Source organism: Neoarius graeffei, chromosome 14 (assembly GCF_027579695.1).
Source record: "Neoarius graeffei isolate fNeoGra1 chromosome 14, fNeoGra1.pri, whole genome shotgun sequence".
In the NCBI taxonomy this organism is placed as follows: Eukaryota; Metazoa; Chordata; class Actinopteri; order Siluriformes; family Ariidae; genus Neoarius; species Neoarius graeffei.
In genome coordinates this window covers 52151062-52178660 of record NC_083582.1, presented here as the reverse complement: position 1 = coordinate 52178660, position 27599 = coordinate 52151062, and the positions used below count along the sequence as shown (strand labels likewise).

At 43.0% G+C, this 27599-nt stretch overlaps 1 protein-coding gene across 12 annotated transcripts in view; it reads right to left on the bottom strand.

The window, feature by feature from the left end:
• Positions 1 to 27365, bottom strand: part of tcf7l2 (transcription factor 7 like 2) — a 119999-nt gene extending 92634 nt beyond the window's left edge. For 5 of the 12 annotated variants that reach the window (XM_060939954.1, XM_060939959.1, XM_060939956.1 and 2 more), the window contains exons 1-3: positions 26680 to 27358; positions 26440 to 26506; positions 26131 to 26255 (exon numbers count right to left, since the gene is read on the bottom strand). In XM_060939954.1, the coding sequence (XP_060795937.1) occupies positions 26131 to 26255; positions 26440 to 26506; positions 26680 to 26868 (381 nt within the window). In that variant the 5' untranslated portion in view covers positions 26869 to 27358. Of the gene's footprint in view, positions 1 to 26130; positions 26256 to 26439; positions 26507 to 26679 lie in introns of all 12 variants that reach the window. The other 7 variants (XR_009656505.1, XM_060939962.1, XM_060939960.1 and 4 more) reach the window with 5 other exon arrangements.
• Between the last annotated feature and the right edge of the window lie 234 nt (positions 27366 to 27599).

Sequence of the window (27599 nt, the reverse complement as noted above, 5' to 3'; positions counted from 1 at the left end):
GCCGAGGTTCCAGAGTGCGCTTCGGCTTGCTCCAGGAGTGCTCCGGCCGAGGTTCCAGAGCGCGCTTCGGCTTGCTCCAGGAGTGCTCCGGCTGAGGTTACGGAGCGCGCTCCGGCTTGCTCCGGAGCAAGCCGGAGCGCGCTGCTTAATTTGAGGGCAACCTCGGCCGGAGTGTGCTCCGGAACCTCGGCCGGAGCACTCCGGGAGCAAGCCGGCGCGCGCTGCTTAATTTGAGGCCAACCTCGGCCGGAGCACTCCGGGAGCAAGCCGGCGCGCGCTGCTTAATTTGAGGGAGAGCAAACCGGCGCGCGCTCCGGAACCTCGGACGTTGGCTCCGGCAGCTATTTACACTGGATCCGGTGTAAATAGCTGCCGGATCATAATTACAGTAAACTAGTAAATACAGTAAAGGAAAAACTTGAGACTGAAAGGTTTTAACAGTCATCCAAATGACTGAACGTAAACATTGCTACAGTAACATACCAGCTACTTGTTGACATTAGCTAGTCAACAATAGCTATTACAGAAGAACAAAGAGGTTACAATGGGTTATTTTAGCCTATTTGGTTACACACTCTCCGCCACAGAATGTTAACAGCAATGTAATGCCTTTTCTGGCTAATTATATTCGTCTTACCTCCAACAAAGTGGTCACTACACAAGCGTTGGTATGCCGAGGGCTGCCAATCTGTTAATGGCCGCTATCCATCTTCTCCGTCGGGATCCGATAAAATGATAAACCTTGCCTTGTTTGTTGATGGTTACTACATCCAGGTGCACAACAATATAGTGGCATGATGGAAGTCTTGCTGAAAGTAAACACTTTCTTTGCTGCCGTTCCTCAATGTTGGCTGTGGTAAACTACTGGTAGTACACGTCCAAAATGGCGGCCGCGTTTGTCGTGACGTCACGTGAAAAGGGTCCATAATAATCTGGTAGAAGGCAATGGGAAACCCTTACCGTAACGTTCCCTAGAGACACTGATAGCTGAAGCCGTCAGAGCGGCCACGTCACTGTAGCGATATGCCAAAATGGACGGATGGACACAGTTTCCATCTAATTTATCTTTTTTTTTTCTTTACAGCACAACAGAACAGGTGCCAATTTCATTGGGGGTTTTGGCGCTTCATGGCACCCTTTCGTTTTTTGCGGGCAAAATAATACGATTAAACAAATAGCCCTTCAGACAAAAGCACTATGTTAATCCAAGCACTTGTATTATTAGGTCTTTTCGATGTAAAAGCATGGCTTTTACTCTCAGCACTGTGACCAGTCTAATCATTTCCCTGGGCTCTTTATCTGTCTTTCCCTGATTGATTACGGACTCCTTAACACACTCTATAAATAGATGTGTGGGTCAGAGTGTTCGGTGCCAGGGTTTGTGCCAGCAGGGGCACACAGGCCTCTGAAGTCCACAGTATTAAGTCACACACACAGAGTTCAAGCCTTCCACATTGAGAGGTTCTCATTCTGGCCCTGTGGAATCTCATACACACTGACCTACTTAACAGCTACGTGCACATGGGCCTGACTTCAAACTCAGCACTAGGTGTGCCTGTGAACAGCTCAAATGGTGTCAGCGTAGGGCTCGGACTTTGGAGCGTGTACACAAACACACACACACACACACACAACGCTGTAATTCCATAGGGAGGTGGGTCATCCCTAGCCACCATGAGGTGGTAATTACCACACTAGCACACTCCCAAGTTCAAAATGAAGATGGTTCTCACCTCAAGCAGCAACAGCAGCCTTCAAAAAGCATCAAACACACACACACACACAAACACCCACACACCTTGGAGCACTTCAAACTCCATATTCATAAGGTCTGGCCCTGGAGTGCAGCAGAAGCCCATTATCAGGAATGTGAGTCGAAATTCAGAATGGTTTCAGGACAAGAGCGTGGACACGTCCAGAAAGAACACCCTCGAGAAACATCCTTACAAAAAATCTTAAAGACCAATCCAAGTGCTGAAAAAATGATCCTCGTCCTCACGGAACATGTATCCTGCATCATACAGACCAAATACATCCTACAGAACCACTGAACAGTAAACAATATGAACTCAGCTAGGCTCAGAAGACATGTACGTTATATATTTATTATACGTTGTGGTTATATTGTGGACCATGTAATCATGGGGTCAGTCAGAAAACCTCAGTCAACCACAGGGACACCATCATCTGAAATAAATCAATAAATAATGTGCTGGTGGTTAATTAGAAAGGAGTAAGCACAGCTGACAGTAAAACTCAGGGAAAGTCAGGAAGGGGCCAAGGTCTATAGAGTTGAGTAGGTGTTCTGGTGACCCTGTCATCTTCTGATGTGCACCCCATGAACAGCAGCCCTCACCTCCACATAAAGCGCAGCACCCTCTCTACAGCCTCATTCAGCAACCCTCCCACTCTTTGTTCATTAACACCAATATCCTTCCACAAACAGCAGCAACAGGCAGCATCACACAAGCGAATTACTACAGGACACAATATTTACCACAATATTACAAATACTAAAACCCTGTTCTCCCCATGTCCGCGTGGGTTTCCTCTGGGTGCTCCGGTTTCCCCCACAGTCCAAAGACATGCAGGTTAGGTTAACTGGTGACTCTAAATTGACCGTAGGTGTGAATGTGAGTGTGAATGGTTGTCTGTGTCTATGTGTCAGCCCTGTGATGACCTGGCGACTTGTCCAGGGTGTACCCCGCCTTTCGCCCGTAGTCAGCTGGGATAGGCTCCAGCTTGCCTGCGACCCTGTAGAAGGATGAAGCGGCTAGAGATAATGAGATGAGATGAGAAAACCCTGTAAATTTCAAATGGGGTTCCACTGGACAAAAGGTGTTCTACAAATCCATGATGTTACTGTAATCTCATGTAGTGAGCATATACAGTGAATAGGTATTAATTTGGTATTCAGCTTCACTGTTTCTTGGAGTCCTAAATGTTGCAAACATTTGCTCTGTCTGGCTGTACAAAATTAAAGATTCAATATTATTGCATCCATCCATCCATTATCTGTAGCCGCTTATCCTATTCTACAGGGTCGCAGGCAAGCTGGAGCCTATCCCAGCTGACTACGGGCGAGAGGCGGGGTACACCCTGGACAAGTTGCCAGGTCATCACAGGGCTGACACATAGGTGGGGTTTACATTAGACCGTATCAGCGGATCATCAGATTAACGTTTTTAAAACGATTAGTGTGCACACAGCAACGCCAATACACGATTCGCGTGCACACAGCAACGCCAATACACGGATACACTCGGCTCCGCAGGCATCCTGCGCTCCAAATCACTCCGCCCTGAACAGCGAGTGCCCTCTGGAGGGTGCGCACTCCGGCCCTGCGCAGCTCACAGAGCGCGCGAGTGAAGTGCACGAGCAGTGATTCGGGACTGAGCCGCTGTGTGTGTGATCTCAGTGCATGTCGGGCATGCGCGTCACTTACCACTTGCAAGTGGAAGGATGGCAAGCCTAAAGACAATCATAACTACACAATGGGCAGTATTTGCATCAGTATTTGCAGTATTTTCATACTTTTATACTCTTTAATGAAAGGTGATACAAGGCGGAAGTCCGCGCCGTTTTTCAGCAGTCGCGTCACATGACCAACGCCAGCGAATCAGGAAGGTGGATGTCACAGTGACGTTGTCCAATGAGACGCCAGCTAGAGCTCAGCACAGCGTATCCGCGTATTCTCAATGTTTACACAGCACTGGACCAGACACGATCTGGATTGAATACGTGGACCCTGGCAGATTCCCGTTTCCCGGCGTTTTAATGTAAACGGACAGTGCATCCGCGAAGAAAACGAGACAGATACGGTCTAATGTAAACTTGGCCACAGACACAGACAACCATTCACACTCACATTCACACCTACGGTCAATTTAGAGTCACCAGTTAACCTAACCTGCATGTCTTTGGACTGTGGGGGAAACCGGAGCACCCGGAGGAAACCCACGCGGACACGGGGAGAACATGCAAACTCCGCACAGAAAGGCCCTCGCCGGCCACGGGGCTCGAACCCAGGACCTTCTTGCTGTGAGGCGACAGTGCTAACCACTACACCACCGTGCCACCCCTAACATTATTGTAATCCAACATAATACTTTTGAATAATTAAAGAAACTGAGTGTAATTTCTGAAAGGAATTTTGCAACGCTACTCAGCACCATGCTGTTTAACAGTTATTCCACGAATTCGAGTCGTACACGAGCTAAACCATGTACAACGAGATTGAGTGGAATAACTGTTTTATTCTAGCCACATGCACTGGATTTTGAGATATGTAGCATTTTAATTTTTATTTTTTGCAAATTTGATAAATAAAAGCTTAATACAAAATGTCCAACAAAATAATTTCGCTTAGAGTCTAAACAAACCGGTGGGATGACAGGAACAACTTGTGAAAAATGCTATAATAATAATTCTTGAAAAATTAAAACAAAAAGATACATTCTTACCATCTAGTACTTTTATTCCATATTTTGTTGCTTTTTGTGTGTGTGTGTGTGTTTTGGGTTTTGTTTTTGAGTACGGTTTTTATTTCGTCCTCGGTTGGTTCAGCAAAACGCTCCACCATTTTGTTTTTCTCTACTCGCGGTATATTAGCTGATAGCCTAGTAGTAGAGTAGCCAGTCAGAGCACGCCGCTCATATCCAGTGAAGGTGGGTAGAATAATTAGCTTTACTTCAGGATACATCAACTACAAGGTGGGTGTCTTTGTAATTGTAAGCCTATGTATTTGTCAAAGAGTGCTGTGCCTATTAAGGAACTGAACTTCAGCTCACATTCGACAGTAGGCTGGATTCTATTTTTACATTATTATGACAAACTGTAAAAGCACATTTTCCTCGACATGCATAAACCATAGGACAAATTTGTTTAGATTATTGTCATGCAGAGGTTATGTTAGAGAGTTGCATTCCTACCATGACACAGACTCTTGTTAGAGATCACAACAGTGTATAGAGTGTGAGGCCTCTACACACACCAGCTGGATGTGGAATTTTACTCCCTTAACAGATTCCGACAGCCCCGTGTCAGATCAGAAGAGAAGGAAGCTAACTGTAGCTGAACATGCATGTAGCTGCTTCCTCAGCCTGCTATCATTTTTCATCAAACCTCCATTTAAAGAGGTGCAGCATTGATGCAATATGGTGCAATATGGCAGCTGTATGTCATCCGTCGCATGATTAGCAAGACTTATTTATCCAACCTAATGGAGTATAGAAGGTTTAAAAAAAAAAAAAAACAGATGGCTTCTATAAAGGTTAACATGTCCTAAAACAAGCCTTGGCTACAAACTGTGTGTTTTTTGTCAGCTGAGGGAAGCCACACCAAAAAAAAAAAAAATCCCTCAGCCAAGCCATCAAGTCGAACAGTGAACTTCACAGTAGTAGCTGCCTTTCTATGCCTCTCCTTTTGATGTTACCTCCAAAGCAAGGGATCAAAGGCTTGGAGTGTGGCGTGGGGAAGTCCCAGGCTCTTAGCCTGCCAGCCCGTGATATATGCAAAAGTCTATGCCAGAGAGAGAGAGAGAGAGAGAGAGAGAGAGAGGGAGGGAGAGCAGGAGCAAGCTTGCATGGAATGTGGCTAAATAGTGTGCTTCATCCTAATGAAGTCCAAAGATGATGCAATCACTCCTTTCAGCAATTTTTGCTGTGCCGCTAGTACAACCCGAAGGCGAATACCTTTAGCGGAGTGGGCACGAGGTACGTGCATCACCTTTATACCCCTACCTACACTCCTCTAACCCCGTACACTTTCCTAAACGACAAAGAACCAAGACGGATCATGTGCACATGCTGTCAATAATCAGAGGTCTAGAGTAAACAGTAGATGTCCTGCATGTGCAATATACACACTGAAATAAATGGGCCTGTACAAAAAACACACACACACACACACACACACACACACACACACACACACACACACACACACACACACGCGCTTTCCCCCAGGCCTATAGGATTAAGAGGTCCAGCTGCTGACAGCAAGCCCTTCCTTCCCACGTCTCCCACGACGCACCTCCCCTCCCCACCCCGGCCCTTCGGCCCTGTTCTGCCAGGAAGGAGGACACACCTGAACTTGACATTGATCTGCCCCAGCTTCACTCTCTCTGTTTATACACACACACACACACACACACACTATCATATGCTATGGTATTCATGCCTGTGAGGGCTGGGAAAGTGAAAGGCTATAAAAGTCAGGGGAAAAAAAGAAAAGAGCATGCTGAGACGAGAGCGAGGACAAAAACTTAAAAAAAAAAAAGTGTCACAGGGTAACGTCCTCTTTTCTATTTAACATCATTGACGGTGTTCGTTCATGCTGATATGAGCTTTGCCATCCTCTCTGTGTAATATACATTCGCCAACACTCAACCCAGCTCATTCACAGCAGCCATTATTAGCCTTAGTGGGTCAGTGCACGTGTGGCTGTGGGTCAGACAGCATGGTCATGCTAGTGCGTGTACTGCACAGCCGGATTCTTCAAGAGTCACAGCCTCGAGAGGAGGTGGAAAGACCTGAGCACATATAATAGGCCTGTTGTTGGAGGGACGGAGGAGAACGAGGAGGAGAGAAAGGGAGTGGGAACGAGTAAGGAGGACTGAAAACAAGGCTGGATCCGATTTCATCCTGCCTGCCAGGTCCGGCCAGGGCTGCTGGCACACCGTCCTGCTCAGAGTGTTCCTGAGCCATCAGGTCAGCTCGAGTGGAATCGCAATGAACTCCACTTGCAATGATACAGCAATAAAATAAAAAAGTAATAACTTCATACCAGGGTGGAACACACACGGTCGAGTAGTGCGTCTTTAGTAATAAATGTGGTAATAAATAAGTGAACCTATAACTGAAAGCATATTTGTTATTACAAGTTGATCCAAGCGCAGAGCTGTGTACCTATTTGTACAATAAGAAGCTGGATGTAAGGAGCAGGAGTACAGGTAGAACTGACCTGAAATAAAAATAAGCACTGAGCTGCCAACCGGGATGTGCTACTAAATCTGGGCTTCAATTTGAGCTGTAGTGATGGATAGCTAATGAGAAAGAAAAATCCATCCAGTACAACAGCAAAATACCACAGACACTGCTGATCACTAACTCCCCGCGTAGCTGAGAAAAAGAAAGAAAAAAGAAAGCGAGGAGTAGACAGCTAAAGGGAGGGAGAGAATGAGAATGAAGGAGTGAGAGCCATAGGAAAAAAAATCACAAGGATGACAAGTAAGTGCAAAAGACCAACCCGGATTTACTTTCAAAAGAGCCGCCATTGATCTTTTTTGATAGACCTGCAATAAATCAAACCAGATTGACTCACATGAGAATGATGCCTAATCCTTTAGTCAGATCCAGAAGAACTCAAACCAAACCAGCTGTTAATTTAGGCTTTACAAGATAAAGCAGGAGAAATCCAACCTGATGTACCCTAGGGCAGGGGCTTACATCATGTCTGTAAAGCAATCAACTTATTGCCAGTTTGGAGACATAATCAGTGAGAGAGACAGAGATAGACAGAGAGTGAAGAGAGAGCGTGGATGTAGTGGGATATGGTCTTAAAGGGCCAAAGGTAGAGATGGCATTTGGAGAAACAAATAAATTGGGAAAGAGGGCAAAGGACTTATCTAGCATTCTGGCCCACAAGTTAATGTAGGGTACAGGCTAGGGCTGCACAATTAATCGAATTTAATCGAAAATCGCGATTTTGGCTGCCACGATTAAATTAAATGAAAATCGCGATTTATTTCCAGTTAAAATGCGAGCTCTGCTGTATATCTGATCAAGCACTTTTTGACCAATACTCCGCCAAACCATTAGGGGGCGAACCGACGCATGTAAGGTTTCATTACTCCGCCTAAATAAGCAAGCAAGCCAAGTGCGCAGAGCTTCAGCGCAGCGGTATCTTCTTCAAGGGGTGATAGCGTGAGAGTAGGTAACAGATTGAGGTGAGAGAGAAAAGCTAACTATGTCGGAACAACAGACTATTTAGCACTGGAGGCAATGCTGTGACCTGCCTTCGCTCACGTTTAAAGCCAGAGCATGTTGATAGGCTGCTCTTTCTAGCTAAAAACTTGTAGGCCTCAGTATAATGCTATGTAATTGTTGCAATTGAGTTTTCAGTTCCTTCATCCTTTGGTAATTTCTTGGATAAATTTCATTTGTCAGTCATTTGGAAATCAGAATTTCTCTTTTAAATTTCATTCTGCACTGAAAGCTGTTCATATTGTTTGTTTGAATATAGTGAAATAAAATTTAAGTGATTTCCCTAACATCAAGAATAATCGTGATTAATAATCACGATTACAATTTTGATCAAGATAATCGTGATTATCATTTTTTCCATAATCGTGCAGCCCTAGTACAGGCTACAACAAAATTATACTACCAGTCAAAAGTCTGGACACACCTTCTAATTCAGTGGTTTTTCTTTATTTTTATTCATTAAAAGACACTTCCTGTCTTAAAGTAATGATGTCGCTGCTCTGTACTTACTTGAGCGGTTTTTGACATAATATGGATTACTGCAGTTGTGTAATAGGGCTATTTACTGTATTTTTATTATTTACTGTTTGATCTCAAACACATTAAGCAGGTAAGAAATTCCACTAATTAACTTTCGATGAAAGCATTCCAGGTGATTAAGATAATGACAGTAGTGTGCAACATGTTATTTCGTAGTTTTGATGTCTTCGGTATTGTTCTACAATGTAGAAAATAATCAAAAGACAGAAATCCCTACGAATGAATAAGTGTGTCCAAACTTTTGACTGGTGCTGTATGATAAGATGGACGCCATCGGAGAGGGAGAGAAGGAACGAGGGAGGAAGTGGAGCGCTTAGGCTAGGCTTCTTGTTTGGACAGCCTGTAATTTCCCAGGAGCTTGGCTCCATGCCCAAAGATAGTGCCACCTCGGTCACGCCTTGGTAACCACATAGAGACCATGTCACAATCAGCCATGCTAATTAAAACAGCTATTTATGTTTGTGGGTTTTTTTTCCTTTCTAAACTCCACGCTTCCTCTTGGAGGAAGTGTCGGCTAACACGCTCCAACCCTTACTGGTTACATTTCTAATGTCTTTTACAGCTCCATATCCTGTTTGTGCGTCAGGGAAATGACAGATGAAGACACAGACAGACAGGGGAGGAGAGGGAGTAGGAGAGATGGGAAGAAACTGCATAACGATAAACAAACACAACTCAAACAACCCAACAAACACATTTATTAGGCCACATATTCTTGTCTTTAATGGCTCTATTTTCTAGGAGCAACAAGATCTGCAATCTAAAATCCAATACCAGATGACCAGGGCTTTTCAATCAAGTTCAGAAGGGCTCCTGAAAAAAAAAAAAAAGGAAGAAAAAAAACCCAGCCTTGTAGCCTCTGGAAAATTTCCAAGGGAAGCTGTGGCTCACGAGTCAAAACAACAGTTCACGTGAAATCAAGAGGTAAAGCAGGAGCCCTCAACCCCTGCCTCTCCACACCCTTTTGGATACACAGGCTGCACACAGGGATCACTTGGACTTTGGATGTCTGCTCTGGTCCAACTAAACTCATGCTAAATAAGCCGGTGGGTTTTACCATGCAAACACATCCATGTACAGAAGAGTGCCAGTTTTGCTGCACTCTGTTACACATGCTATCTTTAGTTCTGCACTGAAGCACTTCCTCTCACCCCTAACCCCCTCCTTCCCCTGGTGTAATGGGATCACACTACCTAGCCCCATCTTCTCTCGTCCTAGCCCAAGCACAGGGTCGCACTTTTAATTACACAGAAACAGTAATCCCACCAGACAGATGGCAAACAGGCCAATTCCCAGTGACTGGATGTCCATTGATTCATTACCAATGATTTTTTTTTCTTTTTTTGTTGCTAAATTCTATCCAACACAACAATGTTACAGAAAAGGATTTGCTTGACAGCCTCGTGAAAGCAGATGTGCCCTCTTACCCAGCATCTGTGACAGAAATCAAGAAGGCATGAAGAAATAGAAGAACAGACTAGGCTCTGTTTCAAATGAAGAATAATATAATCAGCGAAAACAAAAAGTACACCATGGTTATCCCCCCAAAAGGCCCGAGTCTGACTGAGCCACTCGGAGCCACTCAGTGTGGTAAACCACATATCAAGTGAAAATGAGAAGTGACGATGATGTTCTTTTCTTAAAAGAGGGAACGTGTTTAGTTTATGGGTTTTATTCGGCACTGTGGTTTTTCTTTCAGGAGCATCCCAGGAATCCACTTTTTCCTTGAAAACCCAGCAGCAAGCTCAAGTCTTTCGCCTTTCATTGCCAAAGTTCCAGTCATCCTCCACCACTCCCTCTACCACTGGCTTCGGTCAACAATTAGTGGTTGTTTGTTCCAGCATCTCAGGCCATTGCTCCAAGAAAGCTAAATGCAACTTCCCAATCAAGGCTTCAACGTAAATTCACTCAGTGACACTGTCCGAACGGCAAGAACCATCAGTGCCAACATCGAAACAATACCTCTGCTGCTGACAAGAACTTTGACTCCAATGTTTAACCAACGTGGTTTTACATGTCAGTGCTCATCTGAATGCCTTCCACACTAATGGTAATAAAAATATTTGGAGCCTGTCTTCTCTGGCATACATGGTCACCTGTCATGTTACTTGGCGTTAATGAATCTCTGATTGGTGCATGTTCCAGCCAGGTCCCTGAGTATCATGTTCCATGCAGGGAGGACGGACTTCATGCACTGACGCGAGCAACTCCTCAGCCTTTACGCCAGAGCTATAAATCTGCCCTAAGCATCAGAGGAGATGTTACGATGCAGCAATACACTAACATCTATCTGTTTATAAAGCACAAAATGGCAATGAACACGTTCTCTCTTTGATATTCACAACCTAAATCTGCTCTTATTGTCCTTTATCATACAGAGGTCATAAGGTCATAGAGACTATGGCCCTGTCCACACGGCAACGGATTCAGGTGAATCTGATAAAATTGTTTATCGTTTCGGCCTGGCGTCCACACGGCACCGGCGTTTTGGGTGCCCCAAAACGAAATCTTTTGAGAACGGGTTCCAGAGTGAAAAAATCTGGCAACGGCCCCGTTGCGAAGTCGTCTGGATGAGTAGAACGGATTTGTTTACGATGACGTTACAACCACATGACAATCCCGCCAGCAAAAATAGGGAAAAAAAGGCGCAATCTCACCTCTTCAGATGTTGGTTTAAGTCCGACAATACATTCCTCAAAAAGGGCGTAGAAGAACAAATTAATCCATCAACGTGTAGCATTCAATTTATTCCGGACCATTAAAGAATTCTGGAGGATATCAGAATGTTGGCGTACCGGCTTCCATCTACCCCCGTTCATTCCTCTCTCTCTCCATCTACCCCCGTTCATTCCTCTTTCCGCGTCTCCATTTAAAAAACGAGCACGTGATTTAAAGGGACTATAGCCATAGGACAGGGAGTGAGAAGGTGTGCGCGTGTGACAGTGACAGGGAAGAACCTAGGCTCATGCTCGCCCTGAATTTCTCCTAAAGTGAAGGCAGAAGAACGTTCAGCGCCTGGCCAGGCTTTCTATGTATTAATTTACATAGATGTTTTAATATGAAATATAAATAAGTGTCTTAGACAATAGATACTATTTTACGCTACTGACTAATAATCAAAACTTTATGGGGTTTATGCGCGTGCGTCTACTTCTATTGTTCTGGTGTCTCCGATGGGACCGTCTTACAGCGCACGTAGAGGTGTGGCATGTGTATTGCATCGTTTTCAGCAAGCGTTGCGTTGCCATATGAACCTGATATTTTACTGATCCGTTGCCCATGTGGACGCGATATTTAAAAAAAAAAAATCTCATTGCCGTTGTCGTGTGGATGTAGCCTATAGCTTTGCCCTATAGCCCTGCAAGTCAAATTATTTTAAGACACTCTCTCTCATGTTTGAATCCAGACTCAATGGCCGCTTTATGGTCAAACATTTGTCCCATCATTGGCTCTAATCAGACTGCCAGCCTCCTTTTAAATGGAAACACTTGTGTGAAGAGGCATGTCGATCACTGTAAAATGATCTTACAGTGAGCTTACACCAAAGTCTGAGCTATGTTTTTTCTGTCTGTGTTGGACAAGGAATTCCACTCCGCAGTTGTCTTGTATCAGGGTATGCGAGACAGAAATGGAAGGAGGAGATATCACTCCAAGTACAGAGCCCTGGGACGATGAAGGGTTTGGCTTCCAAAGAAAGTACAAGACGAAGATCTGGAATATTGTCTGGCATGTCTGGATCAGCAAGGAGTTCCTAGGATATGCAATTGGAATAAAAGGCTACTTCCTGTGGAAAGCACAGAGCAGGGAGAAAGCCGGAAATTGCTCTCAAATCCATTTGGGTACTAAAGTGAAAGGTTTCTATAAATATTTTGGGGACGGTTGTTTTTTGTTGTTGTTGTTGTTGTTTCTGTAGAGATCTCTTTAAGGAATCCCGATATTCTCAAGGCAGTCATAAGGAATGTGTGTCTAGTGGCCATCAGCATTATGTCTGTTCACACAGAAGTAGCATTAAGCTGACCACAAGGAGCAACAGAAGTGCACAGAGGTCTCCCTGTCCTCTTAAACTCAAGCCCCAGAGGTGAGCAGTGGAGGCCATGGGCCACACAACAACTGTGAGCAGGCTGCTTGGCCAGCTGCCCAAGCCAGCTCTTATTTCTTGACTTCACCATCAGAGAGGTATACAGTCAAGCGACAAGACTTGTCTTCCAACAGAGAATCATGGGTCATGGAACGCAATGCTTTAACTTCTCCTGGTTTCATATCGTACTCATGCATATAGTGTCTGGTGATGGCAAAATCTACTACACAGCCACCAATGTTGTGTGTCCCCTATTTGAAAAATTAAAAAAAATTTAAAAAAAGGTGGTTCAACCTGTGTCCATAAGCTGTAACGTAACACCTCTCCCTCCTTGCTTGCCTGTGCTGTGCCCCAAGTTTGCATACTGCTCAAATTGTGTAACTGTCAAATAGTTTTTACCCACAAGACATAACATGTTCAAAACATACAGAACACAACTGATATATTCGTGGTTCAGAAGACAGAGGGATATAATACCCCAGAACAAAAGAACAAGTTTATATACGTTCCACTGTTTATATAAGAAAAGAAAAAATCTAAAATAGTTTTATTATCTTAAAAATTTAAGCAAGTGTGGGTTTTTGGTTTTTTTAGGAGTGCCCCTTTCCCAAATAGTAGAACAATAAGATAAATGAAAGTGGTGTTGGTTTCCAACAAGCAGAAACTGTACCACAGCATGAAGCTTGCAGTACACAGCAGCAACTGTAAGGCTACATCAGACCTGGGCATTTTACGGCCCGCGGGCCACATCTGGCCCTTTGGTTCATTCTGACCGGCCCGCGTAAGGTTAATTAGAAATTACAAAATAAACATATTTTCTAATTTTACCTCATGCATGGACTGAATGTGCAGTGCTTTTATTTTGAAATTGTGTTCAACAAAAATGCAATGCGCGCGACATGAACATGACATGAAATCCCACGAAATCTAATCCCGCAATAACTACTTCCGTAATTTGTCCAGACCAACCACAAACTTGTACGTCATCCTTCAAACGGTCCAGCCAATCACATAGTGTGACGTCACCAGCAGGCGCCGGAGCCCGAGCCGATCTGTAGATCTGATACCTACACGGCATCATTATTATAATATGATGTATCTTGCTTGATATGTGGAGTAGAAAGACAATATTGTGATGTCTTTACTGTGTTTTGGGGTGAATGTGACTGAAAAAAAAAATGGTACAAACGTTCACGTTTTGTTAACTATTGTTTTGGGAAATTTGATTGAATAAATGACATTTATTGTAAGGCAACCTCGTTTTTTCCATACTCTTACCAGTCTTAGCAGCTTGTAAAAACAATGTTATTTACTGCTTTATATAAAGAAATACAATTAATATTATGCAGAATTTAGTTCAGCCTTTTGGTCCGGCCCGCCACAAAATTTTCTGTTTCTCATGTGGCCCCATGGAAAAAATAATTGCCCACCCCTGGGCTACATCCACACGACAACGAGATTTTTTTTTAGCGGGTAAAAAAAATATCGCATCCACATGGGCAACGGATCAGTAAAATATCAGGTACATATGGCAACGCAACGTTTGCTGAAAACGATGCAATACACATGCCACACCTCTACGTGCGCTGTAAGACGGTCCCATCGGAGAAACCAGAACAATAGAAGAAGTAGGACGCATGCGCATAAACCCCTTCTTCTACCCGGCGTGAAGCACTCACAGGAACAAACACACAACAACAAGAAGAAGATGGCTGCGACTACGCGAGGAAATCGTGCCTTCTGTGTGTACAAATTAGTTTTATTAGTGTGCATAGTTTTATATAACTTAATTTTCTTAGTGTGTGTGAACATTTTGAAAAGCATTTTTATATAATTTATATAACTTTTTATATTGTGTGTGAACATTCTGAAAAGCAGTCTTATCCAATAAAAAAAAGAAATTCAAGAAATGGTTCAGTTACTTGTTTATTTAAAAGAAAAGCTGTATACAAAAGTGAATGCAATGCAGTGGTTCATACAAAACAGTCTGCTGAAGGGTCTTCTGACCCTTTTCCCCTCTGCCTCCATTATAGTCAGGTAACTGTTGCTTTGTGTGGAAGGCTGGACTTTCTGTTCATCAAAGCAGGTGTAAATGGTCTGTCTGGCAGGTCAGTCAGGTTAATGTGTAAACAATTTCAAAAGATTCTTATCCAATAATAAAGATTCTTATCCATTGTTGCTGTTGTTGTTACGAATGATGCGCGCGAGAGTGCTGCTTGTTCTAGTCATGTGGTTGTGACGTCATCATAAACAAATCCGTTCTACTCATCCAGACGACTTCGCAACGGCGCCGTTGCCAGATTTTTCCACTCTGGAACCCGTTCTCAAAAAATATCGTTTTGGGGCACCCAAAACGCCGGTGCCGTGTGGACGCCAGGCCGAAAGGATAAAAAATTTTATCAGGTTCACCTGAATCCGTTGCCGTGTGGACAGGGCCTAACTTCATCATAAACTGTAAAAAAAAAATTCACATAAAATGTCACTAGGTTGCCTTGGCACTGGTTTATCACAAAACTCTCCCCTTGACCTGCTTTCTTCTTTCATTTCAACCCCCTCTCCAAACACTGAGGTGAGTCGAACAAGTGTGTGAAGGTTTAAAGTGCATATCCTGGACCAATTTCGTGTTGTTTTTTATATAAAAGTATGTCCCTTTACACACTCATCCAGAAGGGTAATTTTGCACAAGGCCATCTGTCTACAGCAGAAAAAAATAAAATAACAAAACACGTCTGGAAAAATCCCAAGGGAGTCTAGAGCCAGATTCGTGACATCACGTGCGGATCCGCCAGCAGGCTGCGCGAGCTTGCACGGTTTCAGTGCAGAGTCTGTGTAGACCAAGTTTAGCAGCTAGCGATTTTGCATTGAAATATGGAATTGTCGCCTGAGCTTCTAAACCCATGGATTCATGTATCAATGCTCATCTATCTATTGTTACATAAATCATGTTTTTTCTAGTGCTGTCAAGCGATTAAAATATTTAATCGCGATTAATGTCGCGACTGTCATAGTTAACTCGCGATTAATCGCAATTTAATCGCACATTTTTGTCACATGAAAAACCATTGTAATTCTCTTATCAGCATAAAAAAGTGAATGGGCTTGCTTTGTACCAATGTTTTTGGGGTTTTTTTTTATTGCAGAGCATAACACGTCTTGTCACAGCCACTGACATCCATAACTTCCATATTACAATAGATGAGAAAACCAAGGGATGAAAAATAAAGTGCATATCACCGTGAAAATAAAAAAATGTTTTATTTTACTCTTCATTAGCTTCTTTTGAAGAGAAGTATTTGCCATAAAAAGAAAAAAAACAGATAACAAAAATAAAAACATTCATCATACGTTCAAAAACGTTCATCATAGTGTGGCGCTGGATTATCTAATTCTCACTGCTTATAACTCTACACCTACCCGGTGGAGATGAGCTGGGAAACTGAAGACTGAAGGAACAGTATTGAAAAGTATTTTGTTAAACGCAGCACATGAATGAGGCATCCTTATTAGACGGTTGAAGAATCTCCACTTTGCCCCATCCAATATGGTGGCGAGGATGTTTATATGTCTATGCCTTTCTCCATCACTCACACGTACTCTTATTGAAGCAGCGCGCGACAAGCCTCAACAGGAACTACGGGTGACTCGCAGGGCCAAATTAGAATTTGCGTTAACGGCACTATTTTTTTTTTAATCGCGATAAATTGAGATCGCGTTAACGCGTTATTATCGCGTTAACTTTGACAGCACTAGTTTTTTCTAATTACTATGTATTATGTATTTATATATTTCTTCATTTAGAAGAGTACTGGCTACTGTAGGAGAAAGATTTCATAAGCTACACACATGGAATCGGCTAAGCAGGGTTGTATATACATTTAATGTGTTTGACAGGTCCCAAGATCTCAAGCCCTGACACGCATATCCCTTGATACATGTGAAGTAAGTGTATTATCGCCCAGCGCTTTCGTGTTGTTTACTTTTGTGTGTGTCAATAAATAACATTATCCGTGTACCACACAAACACAGGAACACCTAATTTAGAGTATAGTCTCTCTTATTTCTTACCCTGGCAACAGTCGACTTGTGAATCGCCGATTTTCTTGGTCTTTTTCTCGGCTCTGCTTTGGTCCTCGGCTTCCGGGTGCCTCGCACGAAGCGTTCCCATTTCTCTCTCATTGTCCGGTCTTTTGGAAAACGATGAGTACTAATCCCATCAAGATTGGTGTTGCTACACCCTCCTACGATACATCTGTTAACCATTTTAATAATTACGTGATAACGTTGAAGAAATTTGCAGAAAACCACCAGGTCGTTTCCTCATAAACAAACCAGCGCTGACGTAGGATTCAGAGGGAGGCGTCCCGCACGTGACATCACGAAAATCAATGTTTGCCGGGAAATCCAAATGGCAAGTTTTTTCAACGGCGGACCAATTCGCCTCAAATGGCTTGATTTCAACTGAATTTTTCTGGTATTGCGCAAGGTAAAAAAAAATTGCACAAAATGCAAAATGTGACAGATATTTGACCAAAGTTTAATATAAAATAGGAGAATTACATTGATCTTGCTCCTGAATTTACCCGTGATATGCACTTTAAGCAGCAGAGTGCTGTGGTGTATGGTATGGAGATGCAACTGTTGAAGCTGCTCAATGGGCGGCCTACAAGGAACACTTTGTCCTCCCTGCCTCATTTGCACGGAGACTCCGCTTTCCTGCACTCAGTGTATCTTTTTGTCACTTCAGCGCTCCTGATCCATTTGTATTATCCACTGAAATGGCAGGAGGCGCAGTGATGGCAAAATAGGAGGGATGTGAGGGGGAGGGCAGGTCCAAAGAAGCCAGGGCTCCAACAACACAACCCCACTCCCCCATCTAGACCCATACAGACATACACAACCACCCAGGCTTTTGCACACCCCTGACTAATGTGCTCCGACACTCGTACATCACCCGCAAATTGGCCAAATGAATTAACAACGGCCCCTGCTTAGCGTTACAGGCTTTAAATAGATTTTCCCTTTCCAGGTCTGCCCAATAATTGCGTTTATCCATCTTGTTGAAGCACGGTTTACACACTTGCTAACATCATGCCAATCCAGGCTACATTTTCCGCTCCACTGGCAGGAGTAGGGGCGATTTGTCATTGAATCACAACAGGTCATTCAAACAACAATTAGTTGATTCCCCCGTATGTCAATGTCTACCTCTCCAGTAGGCACGGTCTTAGTGGAGCAAAGGGGATTTCTATCCATCTCTTCCTCGCTCCGTCTTCACACAGCCTCCACAGCTTTGCTTAGTGAGATGAATTGAGCTTAACTGTACTTCAATATCAATCAGCTAAACCACTAGGCCCTAGCAAACACCATCCTGAGGAGTAAATGAAGCCTGCAACTATGGATCCTGACTATCCAACTTTCAGCACTGCCAAAAAAACAAAGAGAAACCTGCACAAACAAATGCAAGGCTGTGCATACACAACGACAAGTACACACACTCAGGGCTTGTGGCTAAACTGCAGTAGGGGTCAAATCTACACTCTTGAGTGTTTGAACAGTAGTGCATTAGACACTGTGAGGCCTGCAGGACAATTGAGCTATGTAAACACTGAGAACTTCCTTCCCTGCAGCCATTCAGGCCTGTGCTGAGACAGCCCACTGTTTAAACAGCTCCGAATTCCACAGCACACTCACTACCAAACATCTGCTCGCTGGGCTACCAGACCTGGGACTGAGCACGAAAGTCAAATGAGGACCATCATCAGCGCTAAACAAAAGCATGCCTCTGACTCACCATGTTCTCACCATGTTCATGAACAGACAAAAATCAAAAAGCTACTGTACACGTTTTAAGTGCACTACCTTTTAGCTAGCTAAGCGCTCGAAACCAGGAACTTAGCCTCTGACCTGAAATCCGGCCACACGACGCCACTCGTTATGACAACGCAGGCAATTTATCTGGACCAATATTTGAAAAATGCAAAGTGTGGTGGCTCATAAAGATAGAGGAGTAGTAAAGCTGCAGATAAAGAAAAGCTGCATTCTAAAGGCCACGTTGACGAGCGGAACGCTGTCAAGGTCACATGACTCCGGGTGGCGTGTCTAAATCTGTCCAGTGTCCAAAGCCAACAGCCCCAGGTCAGGATTAGGCCCTCTTTCCTTATAAATCACTCCTGCCTCATCACTCAACTCTTTTGCCTCTGTCAGATAGGCAGCGAAAACAGATTACTATTTACTATCAGTGACAGACGCTCATCATCTCTGTTAAATGCGAAGAGCCGCTGGATTACACACCTCCTCTGTCATTGTGACGAGTCTCACACCCTCGAGATGAGAGCGCATCATTACAATCTCACTCCATATCACTGAACGCCAACTAATGTCTCGCGCATTCTCCGTCCCCTCAGGCCGAGAGACCACCGATACACATCCATTTAACTGTCCTCCAATTGGAATAGAATTGGCAATTCAACACAGGAAGTCAATTCTCTACACTGCTGGAACTGTGTTTATATCCCTGGAATTTTTCTTCCTTGAAGTTTTTCATGGCTTTCTGATGAGATGCATTTTCCATCTGCATTAAGTGATATTAATCTAAGCACCTAGCTCAAATAAATAATAGAAAATTAGTACACGGGGCATAAAAATGTAAAGTGCTAATCATATGAAACGTTATCTATATTGTACAATAGACTGAAATTACTGAATACATCAACACTATCTCCAAGCCTGCAGGTGAGCTCGCATTTCATGCCTATAATTTAGGAATAGCTGTGTTTATAAATGCATTATCTGTGTCCTGCATGACGAACTGCACCAAGGAGATTCGTTTGTCTAAAAAAAAAAAAAGATATATTTAACATATATATATAAATCTTAGTAACATTTTTTCCATGATTCCATAAAATAATAAATGTGTACTATTTCCTCTCCTTGAGGAGCACTTCCTTTAGCGTAGGAATGCAGTTCCTTAAAGAGATGCAGCTAGAGAATTACCTCTTTAAGAAAAAAAAGGGGGGGGGGACCACATTTGTATACGTTCACGCGCTCAGGACCTTCCTCTGAGCTTAACCGCCAGCAATTAAAAGTTTAATTAGAAGATTAAAAATACACAGCATGAGTGTTATCATCTATTATTTTGTCAATTGTGTTTCACCAATACAGAATGTTTCCAAAGCATCCGCAGGAATTAGTGCTGATAATTGGCGCAAACAAAATTTTACCTTCCACAATAGCAAGACTCCAGTATCAGAATTTGCGATCTGAACCCTGAACTCGTCTGCTGATCCCAAATTAGCCAAATTCTCTTATCAACCAGAAACATTTCACATAATAAACTGAATCGTTTCACACAGGCCGCAATAACACAAACGTGCTCATGCTTTCGTTTTAAAAATATAAAACATTTCATATAATATACGAATAATTGAACTATAAATACATATAATAATATTTTAAAAAGATTGATATGAACTGAACTGAAGTGAAAATGGCAGCACAACAGCTTGAAACAAGGTAGTTTCGATTACACACTCATTCTTAAAGGTGTGTTCTGAACTTCGGCACTGATTGCTATTATCTTTACCGTTTTGGTAATAAAAGTACAGTGAAACCATCGAGGCAGCATGCACGCATGTAACAAACATACACACAAGTACAAACTTGGTCACTCTATCATGTCAGAAAAAGGTTCGAGGGAGAATCCTTTCCAACCGAAATCATGCCAATGTGTGTGCACTTTGGCCGAGCGTGTTCCAACTCAAACAAAAAGCCCAGCGCCGCTGAATTCCAGAGTCACTTCACTCGGCGCAGTCGTCCTGATGACGAGGCTCGGGTCAGGAGGAGCTAATAAACGCAGTGAACGGGCCGATTCAATGAGGAGAAAAGCCACACACATGGCTTGTCCATCAAACAAGACTATAAACTTGTCACCTCCCTGCCTGTCTTTTCTCGGCCCTGCTGTGTTTTTCTCTGTCTCTTTTTTTTTAACGTAGATAAATGCAAGGCCTCAGGGCTCTATTGTTTGGTCATCTAACCAGGAACTGTGGCTGCGCTCATTGCCCCAGCATTAGCAGCAATTATGCACCCTATTCAGGCAGCCTTTGTACGTCTCTCTCCCCATCATCCACCCTCGGCCCCTCCACAGCGGGCACACCGGCCGCTGGCTTTCCCGCTTTTCTCAGCCTCCCTGCCCCCTCCACACCAACGCTGCCTGGACTAACTACCTCAAACGGCTTCGTCTGAAATGATTCACTACTGCAGCCTGAACTTTTACAAACAGTAAAACAGCATTAGTCATATAGAATCTCGCGTGATCAAACATCATGCTGTAATGGACGATGTCGATATATGACATGATTTATCAGTGATTTATCTTTATATGATTGATCATATCATTAATATATCAACCAACGATGCATCGTAATCACAAATTATATATATATATATAGTTACAAATTATTAAAACTATTTCGTAGAAGGCTCATTCCTTCGTCACTTAAACAAATACACACAAATTCCGACCAAACAAACACTACCAAATAACTTCCTCAAAAAATCAATTATTTCTAAAATCCTTGTTAATATTATCTGTAATGATCTCTGTAATCAGTGAACTATTCTTCAGAAATCTTTCAGCAGGGTTTTTTAAACATGTTCCTGATATACTGGTGCTGCTGCAAAGTTTTAGCACTAAACAAATTTACCCATAACGATGAAATCAGCATGAGCGCTGTGTGTGAACTGCATTGTGCACATGCACATGTGAGGCACACAGTGAGAAAGAGTGGAAGAGAATAATATGATTTCCATGTTTTGGGAGCCCGGCGCAGTGTGGACCAGCAGGAGGACTATATTTACCAGATGACAAAAGTTGCATTCCAGATGTACAGTGCAATCTTTGTGCTGAACTTTATGGAAATGAATGGTGGACACGAGGGGGGCTGGGTCAGCGACACACAGCTGCTAAGGCAATGCTACTCCATGAGACCACGAATTTACAACGGCTACAGCTTTACAAACACACGCTTTCGAAATACAACACGGAATATTATTTACGACTGATTTTTTTTTTCCTGCGTTTTTTGCGTCCATTTTTTTTCTGTCTAAAAAGGATACATTTCCAAGACGGCTAATTCATGGCATACCGTTCTTAATACTACTTAGAAGAGATTAGATCATAGTATAAACACGAACACATAAAACGCATGTATTTAACAAAACTAAACACCCAAACAACTCTGCGCCACTTTTTACACAAGAGATTCAGCCCACCGAAATCACCATACGATAACTAACCACAGCAAGCACATAGGCAAAAAACTCGATAAATATTTACAGGACTAATCTTTTCCATTCATTCACCAGGCGCTAACAAAACCTTACTGTACTCTCTCTCTCTCTCTCTCTCTCTTAGACTCTCCCCTACATCTGCGATTCATTGACTTTACAATTTACCACATGTCGAGATGGGAGAGGTCGAGACTCCATCTGAATCACGGCACAAATATGCGAGTGATTTATTGTTTTAAAAACCATGGGCCGATTTAGTGCAACTCCACTTTTCCTGAGCATTACTCCTATTGGCAGACCATGAACAATTACAGTTTGGACTAATTAAGGCCTGAGAATGTGCTGTGTGCCACTAATGTCTCACAGGCCCCAATTTCAGCTCAATGCTGCCAAACTTTGCTCCCCGACTTAACTCCCTCAAATCCAAAACAGATTGCACTTTTTTTGTGGCTGTTTATCAAGCTTGAGCAAAATAGCACATCGGTTCTATCTTGCGTGGGTCGAGAGACTGGGAGGAGGAGAAGAAAAGACAGAAGGACAGGGGGAGACAAGAACAGAGAGACTTTGCTTCTGCCATTCTTTATAAACAAAAGTGATTTGCAAAACAAAAGGATGACAACCTTCTAAATAAACCGAGAGTGCGTTTTGCAGAGAGCAGCACAAAACCCGGCCGCGTCGCTCGCTGAACCCCTGCGGACAGCAATTAGGAGCCATCAACATGTAAAGCCAATTTGATAAGGTAGGAGTCGATCCTCCTAAATCCGCATTAAACTATCTTTTGCCCTTCACACGACAAGCTATTCACTGTGGCAGCACAACACACGTAATCCATGAGATATGGCATTATGGGCGCGGTATTAATAAAATGCTTAGAAAGATAGTGTCAGGGTTTATTAAAATTTGTTCCTCTCCTGTCGCACACATGCTCTTTTATCATAAAAAAAAAATCCTTAAAAACAGCTCACACTGAAATTATTTAAATTGTTTGTATACTCGACAATAAAACAGTTTTTATAAGTTATAATATGCAATATGTATTATTATTATTATTATTTAAAACGACACATTGGGAGCAAACTACTATAAAAAAAGAAACAAAGCGGGGAAATGGAAAAAGAAAGGGAAAAAAGGCAGATTGTGAAATCTATCCACATGTCAGGCTTGCTGTGGAATTTCAGAGCCCATCTTTTTCTTGACTCATAAACGGAGCAGAGGACACTGGCTGTTGCAGGTTTTCCCCTTATTTTATTCCAGGCTCTTCTTTTTTTTTTTTTAACTGCACATAATTATACATTGAAACCCGAAACTCTTGCCAAAGGTCTGCAGGCCTGAGGAATTATGGGGCCAGGGGTGGCGTCAAATATCTTAACATTCATAAGTCGCAGAGGCAGTAAATAAACCCAGAGGATTTACAGGCATAAAGCCCCAGGTCCGCACACTGCCTCGAGTCGGCCTCTGCCTGCCTCTTCATGCAGACCCGCTGAGGTGAACTGTTCCCCTACAGCAGCCTGCATAACCAACCGTCTTTAAACCACAACACACACACACACACACACACAGGCCACAGCCGTACGTATGCATACCTCTGACCTGCTCCAGCCGCAAGGGCTGACTGGCTATTCGAGCAGATCAGCACTGAGAGAGACGGAGCACTCACACTGGCCGTGTAGCGTCATGTCAAATTTCTAAACACCACCTAATCATCATAGAGATTCTGAGGCTGGGCTTGTTGGAAAAACAAACTTCCCATTATTATGGCCCTCTGAGGTCAAACTAATTCAAGTCCTCCTCCCCCTTTCCACACACACTCAAACACAAGCCCAGGAACAGGCATTGCATCACTATTGCACGAGTCTGCTCAGGAAGAATCAGCTGACACAAGCAAGGCGCCCAAATATTCTAAAGACTGTCACATTTCAAATATAAACCTCAATGCTGCAGTTTTCCACACAGCTGACTCTCAGTAACTCATTACATCATCCTTCAGAGCTGTAAATTTGTCTTAACTTAAAACAGAGGTTTCAGCACTAGGCTGATTTGTATAATTGTAACCAAACAACGCTGTATTTAATTCTGCTGAACGCGAGGGGTGAACTGCAGAGATGTGCGGCACGACGAGAGCTCAACACCGGCCTCTCAGAAAAACGTTCTGTAATAAAGGTTTAACGGCATCACAGCCAGTTAGCAGGGTTCAGCTCGGTGTGCTTGTTAAACAGAAAGACAGCTAATCGATGCTCAGGTGAATTATTTATACTAGACTTAAGTAATGCGTTTGTGAATACAATGGCTTTCAACTTCAAAGTAGTGCGGGTAGGATGCCCAGGCAACACACAGGTAGCGGAGCTCGCAGTGCGAAGGAGAACGAGGGAAACAGAGCAAGAATAACAGGTAGAGAAAGAGAATGTAAAACTGATGCACTCATATCTGTGGACTGGCTGCAGTCGCTAAGCTATAATATTAAATTATACCAAACACGATAAAAAAAAAAAAAAACACAAGATATGTACCTACATAGGAATAAAGGTAAACTGGAGCATTGTCTATTACATATCTATTACAATCTACAGGGAATTAAAGGATATATTGTCTGAAGCACATTGCAAGTCTTCGAATCATCAGAGATAAGGATGTTACAGGAACCTTTAGGACACGATCACCCTCGTCTTCAACAGCATCCCTATCCATCTGCACTCTCTAACCACTGTCTCGACAAACACCACAGACTTCAGCAAAAAAAAGAAAAGAAAAAGAAAAAGAACACACACATAAAGCACCTCCATTTCTTTATGCAATATCCATTTTTATATGTGGTCATGAACTTATTGTGTATTGGATGCGTGCGTGTGTGCGTGTGTGTGTGTGTGTGTGTCTTTCATTATAAACGAAAGTGCACATCCCCTGTCTCTGGTTTGGTATTACATTCCTGATGAGTTGTGAGTACAAGACTGGTGGAAAGAAGACACCATGATATGAAAACAATATTCAACAAAGATGTAGCTTTCGTATAGCATGATGGCAGCGGCTATGGAATTACACAAACAAATGAAAAAAAAAAAAACACACACACACACACACACTATGCTTCATTAAAATATTTACCACACAGCTCTGAGCATACCATTGCCGTTTTTGTGCATTAATTTTCTCATACAGGTATTTTTATTTATTTATTTATTTACCTGACATGCAATTTCAAATGTTTTGTTTAAACTAAACACAAATAAATACAAGCAATGAACAGAAATCAGTATTAGCCAGTTTTATAATATCCACGTGTAATATCCATCATATAACATGACACAGAGAGAGAGAGAGAGAAAGGTGCATCATATGCCACTGTTTAAAAAAAAAAAAAATAAAATAAAATAAACGCTAGCTGAAAAACAACACTAATGTCCTCTGGGATGAAGAAGTGTACTGGAAAAACGTGCAGAAATGCATAATTATAATTTAAAAAAATGTATTCTAATAATAATAATGAGATGATAATAATAATAATAATAATAATAATAATAATAATAAGGGTGTATTTACATACACACAGCTTTACAAATACACTGCGTGTGAATATTTAATTCTTTTTATCACAGAAGCTCAATCAGTTCTTGTGAATTGCTGTTAATACAAACATAAATGTTTTATGCGCTGTGCATATTTTATGCAAATGTTTACTCACTTCAAATGTTTTCATTAAGATGCTCATGTGCATAATAAGACTGGGAATTTTCATCTTCCACTGCTCGCCAGATGTGCTAATAATAATAATAATTATTATTATTATTATTATTATGATCATTATTATTATTGGTGGGAGATATTAGAGGTGATTAGTTTTGGACATGGCCTCATTGTGCACGTGACTGAAGAAACAAAATTCATTCTCAGATTGTTGTTGTTGTTGTTGTTGTTGTTGTTGTTGATTTCCAGAGCAGCAAGGAATCAGCAAAACACATTTATAAGTCTATTCTACTGGTTTGGACAGAGTGTGTGTGTGAGTGTGTGTGAGAGAGAGAGAGAGAGAGAGAGAGAGAGGTGTTGGGCTGTAGCGGTTAGCTTTAGCCTGGCCGCTGAGTGTCCGGAGCCCAGCAGGGAAACAAGTTGCTAAACTTTTGAATCTATAATTTTCTGCTGTAACTTTGCGCTTTCCGCTGTGTGCAGTGTTTAAGGTGTGTTTCAGTGAGTCGTGTGTGCAGAAAAGTAAGAGCTTAAAAGGGAGAAAGAGAAGGCAAAGGCACTTACTGTGCGTGCGGTGGGTGAGAGGGATCCGTTGGAGAGGTAGGGGCTGGTCAGGTCGGGGATCATTATAAAGGGGTAGCCCGGGTACGGGGGGCTCTTGAACAGCCCTCCATCTTGCCTTTTCGCAGCTAACATGGCGGGGGGAAAGAAGAAGAAGAAAACTTTCTTAGGGAAAGAGCGCCAGGGAGGGAGAGAGAGAGAGAAAACCCAAAGCATTTCAGCGTGTTCTGAGCGAAGCGGTGTGTTTATTGTGTGTAATAATAATAATAATATATAAAAACACAAGCTCATTTGTAGAAAAGAGCGACTCACCCTCCTCTAAACTTTCTCTTGTTTTGTCTCTGAAAGTTTCGGCTCGAGGCGGAGGCCGTCTTTCCGCCTTCAAAAGCAGCGCCCCGGCGAGCGTGTGAACACAGCACAATGCACACGGTTAGCTTCACTGAGCCGCAGCGCCGCACAACACCAGCACAACTCACAAAGTTCGGCGCTTTACTCAACTAAAAGTGCAAGTAAACTCGCGGACCGGAGATCCGGGCTGCTGGTGTCACTTACCTCTGAATCCGAAGAGCTGTTTTGATTCGTTTCTGACTCGTTCACGAGCGAAGATTTGACGTCTGCTAAATCCCTTTCTGCAGAGGAGTTCTCAGAAATCTTCTCCTCCTGCTCGCCTTCGTCTTTGAAGGAAATCATTTCATCGTTCGCACCCAGATCGTCCCCTCCACCGCCGTTCAGCTGCGGCATTTTCTCCCGAGCAGGGTTGGGGGCCAAAACACAAAGTTTTAAACCCTTGATCTCTGTGATCCCGAATCCGAGTCGGAGTTGAGGGGTCTGCCCTGGTGTTCCCCGACCCAACGACTGGCGATTAGTACAAAACTCAAAAAGAAAAAAAAAAAAAAAAGGAAAAGGGGGGAATGTTGGCAGTAAAAGGAGCCGGAGACGGAGCCGAGGCGCTCGGATTGAGTGAGTTGAAGTTGGTCGGAGTGGTTTTCAGTTCAAAGGCGGCGCTGATTGACAGCTAGAGAGGGATGGAAATAGAGAGAGTCTGGATTCGGGATTATTGACAGGGAGAAACACACAAGAAACTAATGAGATTCAAACAGGGAGGGACTTGAAGTGACGTTTTCATAAATAGAGAGGGGCAGGAAGGCAGGGAGGGGGAGAGAGAGGCAGGAGGAGAGAAGAGAGGAGAGGAGAGGAGCACACCAAACCAAACCAAACCAACACAGCAGCCCGAAGAGCGACGGAGGAAAAGAGAGCTTTGGTGGAGAGAGAGAGAGAGAGAGAGAGAGAGAGAGAGAGGCCCTGCCTTACTGCTGGAATGACGAAGAGCCGGAAGAGCCGCAGATACACGGAAACTCTGTGTGTGTGTGTGTGTGTGTGTGTGTGTGAGAGAGAGAGAGAGCGCTCATGCTTCCTCGTTTTTCTCTTTTTATTCTATACCTAAAAAGATAGAGTGATTTTACTAAATGTAC